This window comes from Pezoporus flaviventris, unplaced genomic scaffold (genome assembly GCF_033815535.1).
Source record: "Pezoporus flaviventris isolate CSIRO_AGI_PZ_B2104156 unplaced genomic scaffold, CSIRO_AGI_Pfla_v1 ptg000150l, whole genome shotgun sequence".
NCBI classification, from domain to species: domain Eukaryota; kingdom Metazoa; phylum Chordata; class Aves; order Psittaciformes; family Psittacidae; genus Pezoporus; species Pezoporus flaviventris.
Genome location: NW_026892698.1, coordinates 4,935 through 25,718, shown reverse-complemented (window position 1 = coordinate 25,718; position 20,784 = coordinate 4,935). Strand labels below are relative to the sequence as shown.

At 35.8% G+C, this 20,784-nt stretch overlaps 1 protein-coding gene across 37 annotated transcripts in view; it reads left to right on the top strand.

Annotated features, from left to right (window-relative positions):
* PTPRD (protein tyrosine phosphatase receptor type D) overlaps positions 1 to 20,284 on the top strand; it is a 601,423-nt gene extending 581,139 nt beyond the window's left edge. For all 37 annotated transcript variants that reach the window (XM_061479480.1, XM_061479517.1, XM_061479518.1 and 34 more), the window contains 7 exons: positions 1,721 to 2,006; positions 2,480 to 2,658; positions 3,848 to 3,974; positions 4,916 to 5,041; positions 9,547 to 9,701; positions 13,862 to 13,997; positions 16,368 to 20,284. In XM_061479480.1, coding sequence (XP_061335464.1) covers positions 1,721 to 2,006; positions 2,480 to 2,658; positions 3,848 to 3,974; positions 4,916 to 5,041; positions 9,547 to 9,701; positions 13,862 to 13,997; positions 16,368 to 16,436 — 1,078 coding nt within the window. In that variant the 3' untranslated portion in view covers positions 16,437 to 20,284. The remainder of the gene's footprint in view (positions 1 to 1,720; positions 2,007 to 2,479; positions 2,659 to 3,847; positions 3,975 to 4,915; positions 5,042 to 9,546; positions 9,702 to 13,861; positions 13,998 to 16,367) is intronic.
* Positions 20,285 to 20,784: the final 500 nt, after the last annotated feature.

Below are 20,784 nucleotides of genomic sequence, written 5' to 3'. Positions count from 1 at the left end.
TACAGTTGCTATACTTTCATGTACTGCATTTTATGCCATTAACTAAAAACAGCATTTAGAAGACCAGAAACTATGATCTATTGTCACAGACATGATGTGATCCCAATATAAAAATGATCTACAAAAACCTTTGTATTTGACAGTTGTTCTTTATATAGCTGCATGTATACTAACAGTTGTAACAAAACTTCATAAAATTCAGTCATGTACTTGTAAAAAGACAATCATGTATCTGAAGACTTGATTCAATAGTTACGTCCAAACAGCTCCATAAAAGAATCTTGTAGATATATTTGCATATTCAGACCTTCAGCATATTTTCTCAGCTTCTGTATTCTTTTTCATATACCTTCTACATCATTCCCATTCAGTTATGCCAAATGTGTAATAACAGGTCATGTGTAACTAAGAGTAATCACATAAAGGTGAGAACTGTAAGTCTCTTTTTCCTTTCCTGATTGCATAACATTGTCCTCAGGAGTTACTAAAGGTAGCCCATGCAAGCAACAGACAATACCTTAAAGAGAGGGAGGAAATGACTGAAAATTTTTTAATGTCTGACACATTTTGACAGCATGTATCATAAAAATAAACTGCTGCTAAGAAGGTCTGTTACTGAGACAGGCTTAATTCTCTTCGATCCAACTGAATATTTCATCATCAAGGTTTATTCCTGTGCCAAGCTCATGGCAGCTGACCCATGTCTTCTTCTATCCTCAAGTCCTACAAGGAGGGGAAAGCAACTTTCTTGCTCAGAGTTGTTCCTGAGGAGTGTCCTACTGTTCAGAAAGCTAAGAAGTAGTAGTTTCTCTGGCCTCAAGAGGATTGATGTGACTTCACTCACCTCCTGTCTGAAACCAACGACTGACCTAACTCAGAACCTGTGAGGAAGCACTAACTTTGTCTGAAAAATACTACTCACCCAGTCTGGACATTAATTCAATGCTGTGATTCCAAGCTTTGTCTTTGAGCATATTTTAGCCCTTTTATAATCTGTCCTTTGAAATAAGGTAATGACTGAGTATCCTGGTTCGGGTTCTGGCAATTCTAGATATTTCTTACATTTTCCTAGAGATGCAAGACAGACGTTGAAGTGGCCAGCTGGGAATTTCCCCAGCCTACAGCTAGCATAGCTGAGTAGTCATGTCTTTGCATTGCAAAGAGTAACAGTATGGCCGGGCTAAGTGAAGGCGCAGAGGACAGAACAAACTGTGAATAATTGGAGACTGACAGAGTTGGGAGACAGATACAAAGTTTAAAGTACCATAGAAATATGTAAGACTCCATTTCTGTAACATTATTGTTGGTCAATCAGTTTACTTCTGTAAACAGACTAGCAACAACAGCATGTTTAATGAGTTACAAATCATGCTATAAATAAAGCTTGAATTCTTAGAGGGTTCATCATCACAGTAATTTCTATTTTTAAGAACATATGTTTCTAGAACATGTTGCAATGTGTTTATATATTAAGCCTGAAACTGCAAGATGCAAAGGTCTAGTATAAAAGCATTCCACGTTCTCAACTGCTTATAATGGGTGCTAAAGGAGTTTACTTATTTCAGGGTGACAACCTCTTTCATAAGAACTGATGTTCACATTCAGAAAAATGTGCTGTTCAAATCAGTGTTACAAAACTTTAAAATTTTAATGCCATAATAGTAAACACAATGCATGAAATAGTTCTTCATATTTTTCCTCCTGTGTTCATTTCTTTTAGTGCTGGAGTCGGCAGGACTGGCTGTTTCATTGTGATAGATGCCATGTTAGAGAGAATAAAGCATGAAAAGACTGTAGATATTTATGGCCACGTAACTCTAATGAGAGCGCAGAGGAATTACATGGTTCAAACTGAGGACCAATACATCTTTATCCACGATGCACTGCTAGAAGCAGTGACATGTGGAAATACCGAAGTGCCAGCCAGAAACCTGTATGCATATATCCAGAAGCTGACACAGATAGAAACAGGCGAGAATGTCACAGGAATGGAACTGGAATTTAAGGTACTGGGATTTTATATTGTGGGAAGACAAACCAAATGGTATAACACTTAATGCTGCTCTGTCCTCCACCAGTTGTTTCCAGTAATCAAAATATAACACATCAGCAGGATAAAATCTTACATTAGGGAGACAATCCCTTGTGAAATGTACAGCTCAATCCCCAGTGTCCAGACAAGAGCCATTCATTGAGGGTGGTTTAACCCTGCTGTTCCTTCATTGTTTGTATAGCTTGAAATGTGTGTTTGTGTAACAGTTTAATACTCAGATTTGGCAATATGTATTAACGGAGCAGACATTAAACTTTTATAAGGTGTTAAAAGAAGCTTTGCAAATATTTAGGTAATGCAATAGAACATGGAAAAATAAGCGTCTGAAATTATTCATTAATGGATATTAGCAGACATCATGAAATGTGATAGTGTCATTTGTTTTTGTTGTACCCGTCCTTAATTATTTTAATTTATTTTCAACAGCGTCTTGCTAGCTCTAAGGCTCACACTTCAAGATTCATCAGTGCCAATCTTCCATGTAATAAATTCAAAAATCGCCTTGTCAATATTATGCCATATGAGTCTACAAGGGTATGCTTGCAACCAATCCGAGGAGTAGAAGGCTCTGACTATATTAATGCCAGTTTCATTGATGGATACAGGTATTAATGTTGATGTGTTCTCTGTTCGCTGTTTTAAAAGTTTACAAATTATATATCTAATTTTATTGAAAATAACAAAATCTAGCATTGAAATTTATTTTTTATTATCTATGCATGCCATGGTTGACTGGGACGTTTTTTAAATATTAATGAAAGGTTTAGATTTTCACCCATACAATACAGGAAAATTCTGTAAATATCATAGAGTCTTAAACACTATATTTTTACCTACCTTTAAACCGTTGAGAGCTCCCAATATGTTTTGCATGCTGAACTTTACTGAGATTTTAAGTACATTCATGATTTGTAACATCTGTATTTTCACTGCTGTTTAAAAAGATACATAGATATAGCGCATAGGATATACACTCTTTGTGTCAAGGTGATAACCTGTGAACTTGGAACACTGATTAAGACTAGACCTAGATGCCGAAAGCATTTTGTACATAAACAGTTGCATAGCCTAGCAGCACCGAGCAATATACCCTTAGCTGACTTAAGCAGCAGCTAGAAAAAGGCATGAAAGAGGAGCAGTTTAGTTTCCATAAGGCCGTTTAGGTGTACCTGAGTATCTGCAGAGGTCATTTACTGAGCCTCAGGTCATAATTGGAAACAACCTTCATCTTCACTGTTGCCTACAGAGGTGTTTCTGTTGTTTGAAAGAAGCAAGACAACATAAAGTGGTCATCTTATAAAGCTGCTGATCCAGAAGCTTTTAAGAACTTGGTGGTAGCTTCTACTAGTAGGATATTTAGGCCTGGAAATGCAGTGCACTCCATTCCTGAACTTCCTTCCTTACTTTTGCTGGAGGCATCAGACTGTTGAAAAGGAGTTCATAAAGAAACTGTATGATGCTATAATTCCAAAACTTAATAGATTGTTAAACAGTTATTTCTACAAAATGAACCAACAAAACTAAGTGTTTAAGTGCTTTTTACAGCGCACAAAATTGGGCTATTAGGGTTGCAATAAAATTTAAATAATAATGATAAAGACATATATCATAATAGAGTAATTTCCCTCTTGAAGTTCTAAAAATAAAAGGCCACAGTTTGATTAAACAATCATAACAAGATTTTAATGTACTTATTTTTAATAGTATATAAATTTTTCCTCTAGATAATGTTTACATATAAACAGAATATGTGTATCAGTTCACTTTTTTGATTAATTTTTTTTTTTAACATAGACAACAAAAAGCTTATATAGCTACACAGGGTCCCTTAGCAGAAACAACTGAAGACTTTTGGAGAATGCTCTGGGAGCATAATTCTACAATTGTGGTCATGCTCACTAAGCTACGAGAAATGGGCAGAGTGAGTAGTGCTGTAATATTCCTTTCCTACAATGTTATATTGATTTTTTATTAAAATATTTCTTTGTTGTTTGAATGTCTGAAGAGAAAGGTGAGGATTTAGGTTCCTTCTTTTTAAGTATCGGTGGCATTGGTTGGTCACCAGATGTAAGGTTTTCCAATTTGTAGATGTATTGAAATACTAGACAAGGCATTTTGTTGTGGGGTACACTGAGATTCAGCAGCTGAGTTTGCATGTTGGTATTCATGGTATGCAGAGAGCATTGCTGCCTATTTAAAACCAAAGATTTCTTACTTGTAAACTCCACTTTTGCAGTGTCTGTTTAACAATGGTAGAAGAAAGCGTAGTACTTTCAAGATCTGAATATCTTCTGTGTGTTCATAGCACTGAACTTTAAAGTTTCAGCATCCAGTTTACAGTCCTAAACTCATTCAAGTGGTGCATTATGTAATGGAGAGAACGAAGCAGTTTACTATCTGGACAGGATTACATCAAGATGAAGCCATATGTGATAAGTGAAATCTGAGTCAGGCCATGTATCAAGGGAATAGAGATGATTCACGACATGGCTAGTAGTTGCAGAAATAGTCCTGACTGAGGACAGGAGGACTTGCTTCAACAGGGAAGAAGAAAGAAAACTGAAGATGGCCTCAAGATTTAAATGCCATTCTGTATGGAAAATCAGGCTAGGGGTAGCCCTTGTCAGTGATAAATAATGGAACTGAGGAGACGTATAAACAAGTTCAGGTATACAGTCATCAGAGAGATCAAATTTATTCTAGGTATGGATCTTTATGTTCACAGTAAGACAAAATTCATGTTCCTGTCACTAATGGCTCTTTCCACGAGTATTACACTTCTCTCAGTAAAAAAGGGTTTATCCCAGTTTATAGTAGTGGTCTCAAGCAACAGGAAATATATTTTGCTTCCTTATTTTGTAGGAAAAATGCCACCAGTACTGGCCTGCAGAGCGCTCAGCCAGATATCAGTATTTTGTGGTAGATCCAATGGCAGAGTACAACATGCCACAGTATATTCTGAGGGAATTCAAGGTTACAGATGCAAGGGTAAGTTAACAGAGCATTACACTAGTTCACAGAAGTTTAAAAGATAATGTCAAGCTCTCTCTTTTCCTCTCCCTTTCTTTTTATAATTATTATTAGAAAAACTCTAGGGGTGTACTTTCTACAAGATTGTGTAAGAACAACTGGCTTCATTCAGATCTAACATCTAGGCAGCACATCTTTGTAGAGTCCTGAATAACTATGTATGCCAAAATGCATTAGATGATTTGAGGACCATTTTGCTTTTTTCCTTATTTTTCCTTTGATCCTTTTGGGGGCAATTTTTTGTCACTTACAGCTGTAAAAATGTTGTTTTGCACCACCCTCTTGTCTGAGTGAGTATGAAGGTTAATACGCTGAGATTTAAAAACTGCACAGCAAATAGCATTTGTAAGAAAAGCTTGACAAGCTCGGCACATTATAATTTGATTTTTGGCATAGCATATTTTCAACACTCATGTATATCTGCAGACTAGATATGTGCAGCTGTGACCCTAGCATCCTCATTTTCATACTGTATTTCTTACCCGAATTCTTGAGTTCAAAACTGAGAACTTATCTAAGATTAAATATACATAAATTTTAAATATATATCTGGCATTTCTCAGATTTGTGGTTTGTAGGACTTTAGTCTGCATGGAAAGAAAAGTTACTGACAGCCTCCATTTCGGTAAAAGCTGTAGAATACTATTTATTCAAGTAAAATAGCAGGATGTACTGTCCAGGAATGAGTGATTACTAGGAGTTGCCAGCCAGCATCCGCAACAGTAGGCTTTCTCATAGTTAGCTAGACTGCTGCTTTTAATGTAAGCTTCAAGTAAAATTAGGTACTACTGACAATTAATTAAACAGTATAGTCAGTAACTGAGTCAGCACATAAAAAATTTATTTTAGCAAATGCGACATAGGTGAGTGTGTTTTGGAAGAAACTGTAGACAAACTTCATCTGACTTTCATTCTGTCTGAAGTCTAAGTAAGGATCACATGATCCTTATATCACTTACATCTTCTCTAACCTTAACCTGTTTGTACTTAACAAAAATGGAGGTCAGCAACCTCCTAAGTTCAGCCTTTAGCCACACTTGTAAGCGTAGGCAGTGAAAGCCAATTCCACGACAACTGTGCTGACAAGTTTTCATTGATCATTTATAAAAAATCTGTTCCATCTCAAGCTGGCAGAGCTCTTACGTGACATAGTTCACCAAGCTCAGATCACAAAATAACAATGATAACAAAAAGGTACAGATGTAGTTGAAGTATCTCCAAACAGTATGTATTTCCAAAAAGTTCTTTCAAGAGTTTATAGAACTAGGGTATTTACAAAATTCTGTTTACTTATAGCTAGAAAACCAGTAAAAATTCTTAAAGAGTCAAATAACTTAATTTGCCCGAAATCATTTTTTTGGACCTGATATTAGTACACTTACTTTAAAAAGCAAACGTCCACCTTGGCAGTGGCTATTGTGGAGTTTTGCCATCACATATAATTGCTTCTCAAATCTTAAAAATGTCTTTACATTCATGGGCCAAATTTAGTTAAACAATGCACTGGCAAGCTAACAGGGCCATCTTACATTTTTTTGATGTGCTGGAAAACTATACCTCCTCCCAAATTTAATGGAAGCAGTGGCTACTACTTACCAAAATGTACATTATAGTTTTGTTGTAGTTAGGCTTTTATGTCTGTTACACCCAGTAACTGAGGCCATCTAGCTAAATTGTTGCATTATTGAGTAAATGCTGCAGTGGTTACAGCCAGCCTCTCCCCGCTATCTCAAAAACCATCCATAATGTTAGAATACCAGCCATGTTCTGGCCAAGCCAAGCAGGGAAATTATTCACCAGGGACAAGAAAAGAAGTACACTGCCTTTGAGGTGTCAGCAGCAAGTTTTGGTGTGGAGCTCTCTGTTGTTTCTGAAACAAAGCTGTGAATTTCTGTAAGGTGAAACTGACCTCTGTAACTGTTTCTGTCTATGGCTTCTGACTGCTTTACACTCACTTTCTCTGTAAATTCCAAGGTCAGTATGTTGGAGCAGTCTCATTTAAAGCTAAAATATTAATAATAACTCTTATTATAAATTCTATCCTCATCAAAAGACAATTGAATATCCTTTGTGCAGAGCAAGAAGAACTCCAAATCATCAGCCAATCAATAGGATGATACATTAAAAGCACTCTGCTCCACAGGGAATCTCAAAGTTCAAGTTTTCATAACTAACTGTGCAAACTGTCACAAGTAAAGATTTTAACAAAATTTGGCATTTGTATTTGGACTGCTATTGGCAAGCATTTCATTAAAAGAAAGGAGCGCTGTTTCTAATGTCAATGGCAAAGGGAACTGTGTAAGAAATTGCAGATCAGTTCCCAGTATGTTTTTATGGTACTCTACCATTAGACTAAGTTTACTTCTGTGCTCATTAAATTGCATTAAATAACAGAAAATATTGCCATTAAAACTAGATCAGAACAGTTTTCACAGACTTGCACTGGACTTAATGATCATGAAATATACCAACACAATTGATATAGACACACCTCAAAAATAAATATTTACCATCAAATCTATTTTGCACATAGAAATTTGTGGTCTTCCCAATGACAGTGTAGACTTAGTAAAACTTATTTTCTTCTCTCAGAAGTTACTGTTATTCTAGCATAATTCCTGTCAGGGTCAGAACTTGCTGAAGAGTTTCTGTCTCCTTAACCAGCATGTTGAACTGAGTCAGTTTTAAGGTTTTCTTCACTTCAGAAGAATGTGAGGTTATTTTGAAGGGAAACAACCTATTGTTTTGTCTTACTGATTAATCAATGTCATGCCTAAGGCCATCTGAAGGCTGCAGTTTCATTCTGTCTTCTTTGGGAAAATGGGATCACAGGCACCATTTTGAGAGAAGTCTGCATTAACAAAATGCCATTTTCAGAGAAAATATTTAGTTCTTTTTCTTGATGCCCACAAGAAATAAAATTGGGTAAATGTTTTCAAACAGATTTATTTATTTAATTAATTATTTTTTTAAGTGGGCAAAAACGTTCCACAGAAATAGACTGCTAAATTGTAGCAGCGGTCTAGTGAGAATATAAGAGATAGTAAGTCCAAGAAATAAGTCAGAGAAGTGTGTATGTGTCCTCTTACGGAGCAGTGGCTGGCGCACATACATGTATTTTCTATTTTCCTTACTCATCGGAGACATGGGAGGCAAAAACCCACAATACCAGAGAAAACATAAAAGCTTTGGCTATATTTAAAATCCCTTCTATTTCCTTTCAGAGGTCTGTAATTACTAAGTGCTTGTGGTGGAGGAAAAATTAAAAAGAAAATAGTTTTCTTGCCTACACCATAACTTGTTGCTTTTTGGGTGGATCTCCTGTAATAATTTCATTTTTTCAAGAGCTTCATTTAGACCATTTTGAAGCCATGGCAAGATAGGTGCTTAGGAAACATGTCCAGAGGCACAAATTCACATCAGTAGCTCATGCTCCTGCTTTTATGCCCATGCTTTTAATTTTAGGTATGCAGTTTGACAGTGTCGAAATCATCAAGAACAAAGCTTGAAAATTCAGACCAAATTTACTTAATCCATTGGTACTTTATTTTCTCTATTTATGTGTCCTGACCATTTATACATTTAATAGCATACAGCAGCAGTTGGCATTTAATACTTCCAATGCCTTCATTATGGAAATAACCATGCTGCAGTGTCCTGCAGTTTTAAACAGTCTTTTTAGTATTCCTAACCAAAGGGAATTAACAGCTTCAGCCAACTTGTTTTGAGAGAGGAAGGCCTTCTTCTGATTTTGTACTGAGTCCAAGCTATTAGTGCATGAAATTACAATGACTGAGGGGAAGTGGATGCTTTTATAAACAGCTGGCTTGTCTTGAACCATCTTATTCACAGGTTATGTCCACCTCATAGAAAGTACCATGCTACTAAAGATATCATCTGCAGAGGGCAGTTGCTAAATGAGTCTCATAAGTCTCATGCCTGCCATGCACTAAATGGGCATACATAGGGAATGGAGAGTCAGATTGGAGGCCTTATTCTACGTATCCTTGCGGTGTATAGGAATCAAAACATAACTAACTTATTCTTTTCAATTCTCCTCTCCGTCCCTCCGGGAGTAGGGGGAGGGCAAGAAAGGGGGGGGAAGTGAGTGAACGAGTTACCTGACTGGGTTTAAACCACGACACTTACTAAAAACATCATATAACCTGATGGGATGTCTTTAGTCTCAGACATGCTTTTTAAGCAGGAAGAATGTCAGACAACTCTCATATCCAGTGCAGAAGAGAATCAATGCAATATTGTTACAGAAGCTGCACTTCTGGACCAATGTGTCCAAAGCACAAGCCAGTACTGTGATTAAAAGAGCCTTCATAAATGTGATCTTAGCCGTTTCCACCTCTTTTCAATGACTTTTGCTTGTGATTGTCTTTTGGTTGTTGGCTGACTGACTTTCAGCCCTGGAACATAGTTTTGGGGTACATTACTTGTGTCTTTTGTTAAAGGATGGCCAGTCCCGAACAGTGAGGCAGTTCCAGTTCACTGACTGGCCAGAACAAGGAGTGCCAAAGTCTGGAGAAGGATTTATTGACTTCATAGGCCAAGTTCATAAGACAAAAGAGCAATTTGGTCAGGATGGACCAATTTCTGTTCATTGCAGGTAAGTAAACAAAGCCTCAAAACAACTCATCTGCAGATTTATTTTTTTTCTAATTTGATTGCTGATTGCTTTATAGTTGTACATGTAAATAGAATTTCATAGTGAACCATCAGAAAATGCAATCAAATAGATATATAAAGGAACACATAGGACCGCTTTGCAAAACAGGAACTGTTCTGTGATATTCAATTTATACACAAAAGATTCTTCTAAAACATATGAAAGCACATAATTTTTTCTTCACTTAAAATAGTCTCTAGTGAAAGGCATAAACAACCTGGTCAATGCATCACACAGAAAGCAGTAGAAGAGCGTTATCACACGCTTCTGTATTTGATTTTATATTTTTTTATTTAAAGTAAAGCTGTTGTATTGGTGGGAATTACTACCTGTAAACAAGCTAGTTTCACTTCAGTAGAACATTCATAGCAACGAAGATGAAACAAATAAAAATGGTAGCTTGCTCAAGAAAGGGAATGGAATAGAAAGCACTGTTTAGAGACATTTCCTATAAAAAAATCACTGAGACTTGGATTGGTGAGCTCTAACTTCAGAATGTAATGCCAGTTTTTTGATACGATGACTTCCCTTAATTCCTTTGCAGTTGATATGCAGATAAAAAACAGCTTGCAGGGTGTGTAATCCAGGGTGGGCCTTTTTAATATTCTTGTAATTTAATTTTTTTCTCTATAATAATCAGTCTATAGCAGATGGCCAAAAATAATATCTTTATCATCTCTTATTTAATAAATTGTTTTCTATAAATTCCATTAGGAAATTAGTTACTCATTTTTGTAACACTGAATTATTTTTGGTAAACGAAATCTTTTTTATTTATATAACAGAGATGCAATATACTGATACAGATTCCAATTTCTTCCTGCAAGCCAAGTAATGACCCAGTACTTCACATGAAGACAAAATGAACAAGTTTGCTAGAGCATGTGAATGTACAGAGGGAGAGGGATTCTTGTCCTTCCAAAGCTAGGAACAACCAGAAACTGTTTAAAACACAAGTGTATTTTGAGAAAGTTCCATATGCCCCCTAATCTGAAAGACTGACAAAAGAATATATGTTGGTCCACTTGAATCCTATTTTTTTGCATGTACCTAAAAATTTTTATGGCCTGCTAAGGAGAACAGCATTGCAGAGCAGTGTTTGGGATTCATTTAGCAAGGGAAAATGAAGGACAACTGTGACAAGAGCAAGCCTTATTCTTCCTGACATTAATGAGTTTTGAGAGCAGAGGAGTAATAAGCAATATTTATGCCTTTATGCAGGCATACGTAAGAAGGCAAAGTGATGGTATTCTTCCAAGTTCTTTGTACCATGCAAACTTGTCCACTTGTGACTGCACTGAAATACTGCTTTCAGTAGATTATACCTCGCTTTCAAATGGGTGTGATCTTTCATGCTGAAATTATGGAGACTTCTGCCATTGACTTTGGTAGAAACAAAGTCAAATCCAGTATAATTTATCATGGTTTGGTGTTTAAATGTCTTATCAGCATTGTAATGACAATATAGAGATTGGTGATATGAATTAACTTTCTTAATGTTAGTCAAATAAATAGGATATGTCCCTAGTAAATTAGTAAGTTTTTTTTCTTTCAGGAAGCATAAGATCCTGGGTACCTGCACTTCCTAATCTTTGTGGAATTACAGTAATAATGTCTTCAGTTTGTGCCATGATGAATTTTTAAGAATTTTTCCTGTACAGAGAAATTCTTCAAATTCCAAACCCCCCTAGTTCCACTTTCCTGTGGTTTCCTTCACGCTCTACACATTTTTTACAAATTTCCATTGTGTTACACCCCTGCCACCCACAATTATAAAATGTTCTCCTTTTCTGTCATTTTTACAAATAGATCAGTGCATCACAATTTAAAAATATCTAACTTCATCAGACAGTTAATTAAAAAATAGGTAAAAGAGCATTTACCTTGAAGCAAAATTTTCACTTCAACCAATTTTGGATATTTATAGTCTTTTTAATTCCAGCTTTTAACTGGTGAGTAAGAAAGACCACCCTTTCCTAGCATGCGTTCAAGATTACTTTTTACCAATAAACTTTTCTCTCTTATAAAACCATCAGTACTTCCTTATGACTCATTAAAGTGTCCTAGCTTTGGTTTCTAACTGTTTAAACTTCAGTGATTCGTACTATAACATGAAATATAAGGCCTTCAGCACTTTCTGATTTCACGATCTTTAAAACCTATGTTGCATTGCTTTGTTAAATGTTGTGGTAGAACTCAGTTTGGTCTTTGGCTTGGAAATCAGCTCATCATTTTGCTGTTAGTGATGTGGACTTCCATCACTCTTCAGAAATCCTAAGCATCTTCTAATAGGAATTTGTACAATGCTAAAGTATGCTTGCCACTTTCAGGGGAACAGGGTCAATTTCCTACAGACTTTATCAAAATACTACATTTGATGGATTTGCAAGCACTGAGATCTTTCCATATTTGTCTGCCTTCCTCATTAAGTGGCTTCTCCAGATACTTTCTGATTTCTTATGAACCCAAGACAGCAGAACATTTCCCTCCTTTTGCTGAATTAAAGAGTTTTGTGTAGTCTTTTTTTAAGTAATTAACTAAAGTGTGAGGCTAGAAGTCCTCACACAAATCTAGAAAATGACACCTTTTTTTATATCTTTTTTATACTATTGAACAGGACAGAAAATGGCAATCTGCTATCACTTGCTAGTCGCCTTCTCAGCTACTTGGCTTAGATCACACTGTTGTCAGGCTTAGATCACACGAAGTCTGGCTAGGTTATAGTGCTGGTTTTTCCAGTGTTTGTTTCAGTATGTTTCTTAAACTAGCTTTCTAATTTACCGCATCAGGGAAAGGAGACCTTACACTCCAGTCTTCAGTTCCTCTAGGTGTCCAGAACCACTGTCATCACATATAGGTAAACCAGCATTGTCAGCCTGATATTTTGTCGTATTGTTTCTCAACTGTCCTTTGGCTTCAGCTCTCCAAAGAAAAACAGGTTTTGCAAAACTGCTAAATCTAATCACATAGATTTAATAGCCCTGCAAGTACACTGATCTAGACCAAAAACTAAAATACCATCAGATATTCAGTTTCTGCCCTAGTCTTATGAATTCACTGGATCTCTGTCATAGTCCCTGTCAATGTTCAGAGTTCTTCAGTCTTTCCAAGCTGTTCATGTTCTTCACTAGCCTGTCTGCTGAATAAATCTTACAAATCTCCAGCTTCCCACGTCTATCTGACTGGAGAAAAACGTATGAAATCATTAGCATCCACAGTGAGATGTTGGGGTGCTTAATTTCCACCCATAGAAGTACAGACTTGGGAAATCTTTTTTTCTGTGTAGTTACTTGTCTCTTTGTCCAAGAGTTGTCCTCATGAATAAGTAATTGTTTAAATTCAATAACTGATAACTATTGGTGCTATTGATTACAGGAATTTCTATCTGTTCCTGGGGGTATTTAGCTAATAACAGAAACCCAAGCCAGAACAGAACACAAACAAGCCATATATTCAAAGAAGGTATTTCACATTTTTGTAGACAGACACGGTGTACAAAACAGTAGTAGAAAGCTACATATCCACACCCCCAGACTTTAATAAAAGCTGCGTCTTAAGGGATTTGTGTATTTATTACTTCAGTTGTAACGTGTATGAACAATTTCAACATTAATTGAAAATCCATCAACTATTTCTAGCTCAAAGTAGAAGATAAACTAACACACTGAAGATGTGTAAAAGACAGCATATATGTGAATGAGCTAAAGTAAAGCAAGTAAAATACATTTTGGCTTCTTTTACTTTTGTCAGTTCCAGCTTAAATTATTGGCAGCAAACATCATTATTTTCCTTCACCATGACTGATTGCTATATATCTAGATGAATAAACTAAGTCACTTTGCAATGAAGACTGGAGACTCAGGAAGTACTTAGTAGCATGTGAAGTTTGCTTGAGCACAGTTATCTTCCAAATGCAGTGTGGTAGTTTGCTGTGCAATTTTGCTTAGTGAGCCTTTCCCCATATAGAAATCTGTACACCCATGGTGTGTTGTAACCACTAATAATTTGACAGCCAAGCAGACAATTCTTTCAGCATTAACTATCAATTAACATTCCTTTTTTCCTTTTTTTTTCTTTTTTTCCTTCTTTTATTGCAACAGCGCGGGTGTTGGAAGGACTGGAGTATTCATAACCCTGAGCATTGTGTTAGAAAGAATGAGATATGAAGGTGTTGTAGACATCTTCCAGACTGTCAAAATGTTAAGGACACAGCGGCCAGCCATGGTACAGACAGAGGTGAGCAAAATGGTATCCATATACAATGTTGATGAAAAAGAGGGGATATTTCCACAGCCAAAGAATGCACACATAAGAGACTGTATAATATGTGCTTACATTTGTATCTTAAGTGACTGTATGACTACAGTCTAAAATCTGCCATAAAGGTACTGCAACGACTATTTCCTGTTAAAGCAGTAGATACTCCAGGCTGTGGAAGAAAAAGATTATGTCAGTAGTGGATCCTAAATTGTGGTAGTTAAGGAAAACAATACTTTTATAAGCTTTACCTATTTTTATTTGAACCTTTGCTTCCTGACAGAAATGGGTGGTAACAAGGAAGGAGGTAAAGTATTTCTGCAGGTGGATCCACTGTTTGGTCTTTTGTTGTGGGAGCAAAGTGGTATTCACAGCTTCAGACTGACACCATTATTTAAATGTTTTTCTTACTTTGTGTCAAGTAAGTGGCTCTTTGGTGTGAAAATTATAATGGTAAACTCAACATTCAGGAAAACCAGTGTAAGTAATTTCTATGCTAACAAGAATGCCTTAGAAAAATAAGGAAAGGATTAAGCAGTATCAACTGATTTTTGGTGCCTGAATGCTTGGAACTGTGTCATGTCATAAAGAATACTTAAACATTTCCAGTTGTGCTTAATGTCTGCTTAAATTTCTGAATAGGAGGCTTGACTTAAGCCAGAGCAAATAGGTTAGGAAACCAAGCAGAAGGACAGGAGAAGGGAAACATTTTAGGTCATACATTAATTAAGTATAATTTGATTGACACTAGCCTTTAGATGACAGTCTGTGAAATCTAAAATGGTTCCCCACATTTTGCCATTTTCTACAAGAAAATTAAGCTTGCTGTATAAAACATGGGTAGTCTTTCAAGAAGGCAGCTTCATAAAATAAAGTATATGAAAAATAAAGATACTTATTTTTAATCTTGTCAGTTAGCCAAGTAAATCACTGTGACCAATCTGAAGAGTTAATTCCATTTCTTTTCAGTTACCATCATTCTTCTTGATAAGCAAAATGAAAAATGACTGCTTTCTGTTAGTTTTGTTCCAAGAAATAGCTACAGTAACAGAAAATCTATGCTACTTGAACCCTACCTGACAGAGTTCAGCTACACAATATATTCTCTCTCCTACTACTTTGACTTACCTGCATGTGCTACCTTTCATCCCCCTGCTGAAAATAGAAGTGTTGTGTACTGATTTCTTTCAGGATTCTGTAGAAAACAGGTCTGTCATTCGGTAATATAAACTGCCAGGAAATCTAATCCTTACTAAAACAAAGCACTTAAATTCCACGTGGACCACACATACACATAAAATTTATGCATATATCTAATGCATTCAACATTGTTCCAACAAGAAGCAGAAAAGAACTATTAGTGACCACGTCACTACATTGAAGCAAATATCCAATGTGTTTCATGGTCTCCGAAAGAATTTTAATTATGGTCTTAACAAGTATGACCCTTGTGGAATTACCACATAGCACTTTCAGATAAATAAGCAGGGCTTCCTGATATTTTGGGTGGATTTCAGGGGCAATTTCTTTTCAGTTTTTTTCTTTTTCTCTTTTAATACTTAAACCCTAAACAGCAGTTGAAAATGAGTGCCATTTTACCATGCAATATTACATAAATGTGCAAAAGGACTGCTGGTGGGGTTGGGAATAGCACAAAATGCTATAAAATAGCACAAAATTCACCAGGGGTATAAACAAATCTCTTACCACGCTGAACTTTTCTCTGCTTCTAGGTGTAGGTTGAAATGCAGTCTGTTTCATGTAAAGAAGGTGTCTTAACTGTGTATTTCTCTCTTAGGCCTTTTCTTGGCACAGGCTAAGATATCTTCACATGTTCATAAAAGCCTATATTACTGGAAGTTTGGGATTCCATTTGCATCCTTAACATCATTTTTAACCTGGTGGTTTTCCATACAGCACGCCATTTTAAGGCTGTGATGGATTTTTCCACTTAGTGCATTGTATTTTCTATTCAGTTTTTTGGATATGTTGCTACCTAAATATGTGGGGGAAAAGCATTTTTACATGCTCCCATAAGAAGAAAGCTTTATGCTGATGTTATATTAATCCAGAAATAACAAAATGGTCAGTATATGGATGTGTAGTCTCTGCACAGAAAGAAGCTGTGTTCTGTGGAAAATGTTATTGCATTAAATGGATGTCTGTCTTCACATGATGTAACTGGCTGGTTTTCTGTTGGTGTCAGCAAGAGAGTATTGTTGAACTGCACAAGCCTCTGTGGTGTATTTGTCTGTAGCAGCGAAGTGTTCACTCTTAGCTGAAAGAAAATAGAAACCAACCAACAAGCTGGCTTTTTGATGCATTTGTTGTCTATCTTTCTTTCTCCAGGATCAATACCAGTTCTGCTATCGAGCCGCACTGGAATATCTGGGCAGCTTTGATCACTATGCAACATAAAAGCCCATCGTGGATTTTTATTGCAGGCCCTTTAAGATCCATAGAGCCGCTTCTGAGCCATACAATGTGCTTTAGAAGTACTTCTAAACTCTTAGCTAAGGAGCAATTTTTGGGGATATAGAAAATTAATTAATTAAAAAATTAAAAAAAAAAAAAAAAAAGCGGGGATACTTAAAACAACAACAAAAAAAGCCCAACAACAACAAACTATTCCATGTGGACCAAGAATTCACAGTTTAATAACCTAACCATAATAAAAGAATCCTGACCACTGAGGCGTCTGAAGGATCTCATTTACAGATACCTCAAGGGTTCAACTTTGGTTGAAGTTAAAGGGAAGAGGAAATTAATCAGAAAGAATGATCATCTTGTTCAGGATTTTATGCTGTTGCAAAGAGGAATTTTGAGAACTGCAGTTCAGTGCAAGTCCTGGCTTTTCAAAGAAAGTGGACTCTTTACTTCAACATCACCCCTTCCAATCATACTGCTCATCATAACACTTAGGGAAAATGTGGGAATGTTTAAAAAGAAAGTCCTTGATTTAGTTTTTTAGTATTGTAAAGATACTGCTGACCTGTGCTTCATTTTTAACTGTGTAAACTTTTTCCTTTTTTTAACAAGAGTTTATCATTCAATGAAGTGAATTAAAGAAAAGGTTGCATAACTTTTAATCTTTTTGTTTAAAAACTGTAGATTTTTTTTAAGCTGTAGAATTGTAATCTGTAATATTGTGCTGTAGAAATGTTAAACACTTTGAAAATGTGCACATTTTTGTGCAGTCCTATATTTATCTACAGTACTACAGTTTTGTTAGATATTACTTTTACAGTTTTGTTTGTTTTATTTTGCTTTAAGAAAATATTAATTGTAATCAGTTAAATCAAATTGGGGCTTTCTGGTTTCCTTTGGAATCAACAGGGAGGCGCAAAGTATAAAGATGCTGCTAACACACACACGTGCACACACATGCACACCCACACCCTCTCTCTTTATATATATATATGTATCTATTTCTGCCCACCTTTGTCTAATCTCTGTGTAGTTACAGAGATACAGAAAGGTAGATATTCACACATATACATTTCAGGTTTTACATACCTAGATTTATCAATGCATTGGGAATTTTTTCCAGTATACTGCAATTATATTAAACTACTATTTTATCATCTCTGCATTTCCAAGGTCCATAAACTTCTGTTTCAAAGGGAAGCAAGGAATGCACATCGTTGATATTTGACCATCATCTCTATCCCAAATAATATTTCTATCCACGTTGCCACTTGAACACACACACACCCTCATGCACACATGCACATGCACACACACACAAGAGTATGTGATCTAGGCTTCCAGTGAAGTTCAATATTTGTAACACTATAGTGCAATAAGAAATCATATTATAAAATGTAGGAGGTGTGCATGTGGGAAAGGTCAGTGCATATCCCTTTAGGAGCGGAGAATGTTGTAATATACTAGGTATTAAGATGTTTTAAAACTGTATTCAATAGTATACTGTCTATAGTGTGCGCTATATAATTTACATTTATCGTATTTAACAGGGCAAAGCCAAACACACATTGCTCTGTGAAATCAAATGTTTTGTGGCATACAACATTGGTTGGGGATGCTGGGTTTCATTTTAATTTTACATTTAGAGTGCCTTATATTTGATGCCTATTTTGAATAGCATTTCTTTAGGTTAGCCTTCATTTATGTTTAGTTCGATTTGTTTGTATCTTTGTTATTTTTTCAAACATTTTAATACATGTATCAGACAATTTTGAAAAATATGAATTTCCAGTTTCTAATCAAGTATGGATGGTAATAAATGATAACCCAAAACATATAGGTAGTCAAAGCCCTTTATCTTTCCATATTTCCAATAACAGATGAGCCCACAAATTAAAAATACATTTCTCGTTGGCTTTTCAAACACGCTGTGTTGCTGGTTAGAGTGTTATCATTGCAGAGATGCAGCAGTACAATAGCAGTAGTTGACATTAGCAGTGCTTATGATCTTTTGTTGTTTTTTTTTGTTGTTTTTTTTTTTCAATTTTGGGCCAAGTCCTGCTCATTTACTTGGGTCAACAGATTGTTAAAGTCAAGCAATTGCTTTCAGTGGGAGGGTTCACTTAAGGCTACCTAGACTGAGCCCACAGAATATTTGAGAATGACACTAGTTTTCTTCCAGGGAACAAAGAAAATTCTGTGAACAGCACAAAGTACTTTTTGTGAATTTTAATAGGATGCCGTTTACATTGACCCTGTTTTCCATCATGCCTCCTGCCATTGTCAGTACATGAGTATCAAAGGAATTCTTTCCTTGGGGTTTCAAATAGGAGCATTTTTATGGCTTGTCAGTGTGACCTCAACTTTTCTTCTTCAACTTTTCCCAGTACTAGCAGAAAGAAAAATATGAAAGACCAAACTCCAGCAAGCATTGCATTTGAGTACTTTTGTAAAGAAAAAAAAATCAAAACAAAAGCATAAATATATATATTTGGAATAGAAGTATTATAGAAGGCTATCTCAGAATGAGATTCTCTAACTTACACCCGAAACAGAGAAGAATGTGCGCTATATTTCTTTTCTTCTTCTTCCTTGATTTCTATTTTAAAATAACTGTTGAAGTGCCCAGGTTATGTCATGTGGTCGTGTTCTTCAGCTCAAAATCAGAAAAACAAGATAATCAAAAAGCATCATTTTGGAAACATAGACTAGGGAAGATTCTTGCACACTGAATCTGTAAAGGCATCAGTGTGTTCTCCCTAGCAGACTATGCAAGCCCCAAAGAAAATGAGGGAGTTAAAAAAAAGGCAGATCCAATTTGTGAGGAAAACCATTGTACAACTAAATATTCATTTTAGTTATGTTTCTTAGGATAAATGTTAGCATCATTGATGTGCATTCCACTTTCTTTTTTTTTTATATATAGTCATTCTACAATTAATTTGGATAGTGAGCATCTTTGTTTACATGCATCATACGTTTCCAAGCTTAAAATTGGTTTCATCAGCATAACCAGTATGGTGCTGTTATTTATTGCTGTTTATATGTGTAGTTACGTCTAATTTTATAATTAGTTGCAATGGAGAAAAAAAAAATAAAATATATAAAAATGGTTTATACAAAAGTTTAATTTAGCTCTTTTTTAAAAAATTGTGTGGTTAGGTAGTAGAGAAAATGGCTGGAGGAAGGAATGGCCCTCTAGGGAGATTTGCACTTTCTATATGTACCTTTGTACTATGCACTGCCCTATTGATTCTACACCCAATAATGTTACAACTTGAACCCATCTGCAAGAAACTGCTTCTAAAATCCACTTATGTGTATCTAAAAGACACAGAACATGTAAAAAGGAAAAAAAAAAATGCAACTGCTTTTTTTCCTTTTATTCTCTCCTTTTTTTCTTTAGTTTTATTAGGTTTTTTCTTTTTTCTTTCTTTTTTTTCTCCTTTTTTTTTTTTTTGTGTGTGTGTGTGTATGCCCTGATACTCCACAGATATCAGAAGGCTGCAGGTCTCATCATAACCATCTGTTACGTGGCTTTGCCATTCAAGCTTGGAGTGTCTTTACAAAGATAATAAAAAAATGTGTTCTTTGCTCTTGTTTTGGATGCATAGACTAAAAGAAATTTAAAAATTACCTTGTAAAATGGCTTGTTAAAAAAGATACAATTACCTCTAATTAGTAGTACGCGTAAATGTTTTACAGAATGAAAGGCGTGCTTTTTATTTTCTTACTTCGTTACATTGGTGGCGAAAGAAAGTCTGTATGAAAATCAGTTCTTTGCTGACACAAGTTCCATTTGTTACAAATGAATTCTAATAAAATGTCAGTGTTATGCAGCCCTGGTCTTCTTTCTTAAGCAGTATTTTTGAAATCAAAACTTGTTTGGTTCCTCTTGATGATAAGAGTTTAATTGGAGCTACAAAGCAGTCATTAATCTTCTTAACTATCAGCTGGACAGTGGAAAATGCATTCTTATTTTACCAAATGTATATCGTTTTCAGCAGGAAATTTTGGGCCAGCATGCACAAACTCTTTGTCATAAGTTCCCATAGCTTCATATGAATTTAACTGAAATTGTCACACTTTAGATGCCTCAGGAGTTCCCTCTTGTTCTTTAGAAATGTATCATTAATTCTGTCCATTCATAGGTGCAATCCAAAGAGGACAAAGTATCTACACATTTGGGGCAAATTGTGAGTTTTTCAGTCCTGTAGAGTTGGCAGGTTCTGGAGTAAATCCTAAGTCACTGGTCAGAATTCAGCTACTGAAATAGTGGCAAGCAGTCATGACAGATTTTTGAATGACGTCTGCTGTGCACTGCATGTGCAGCAAGTGC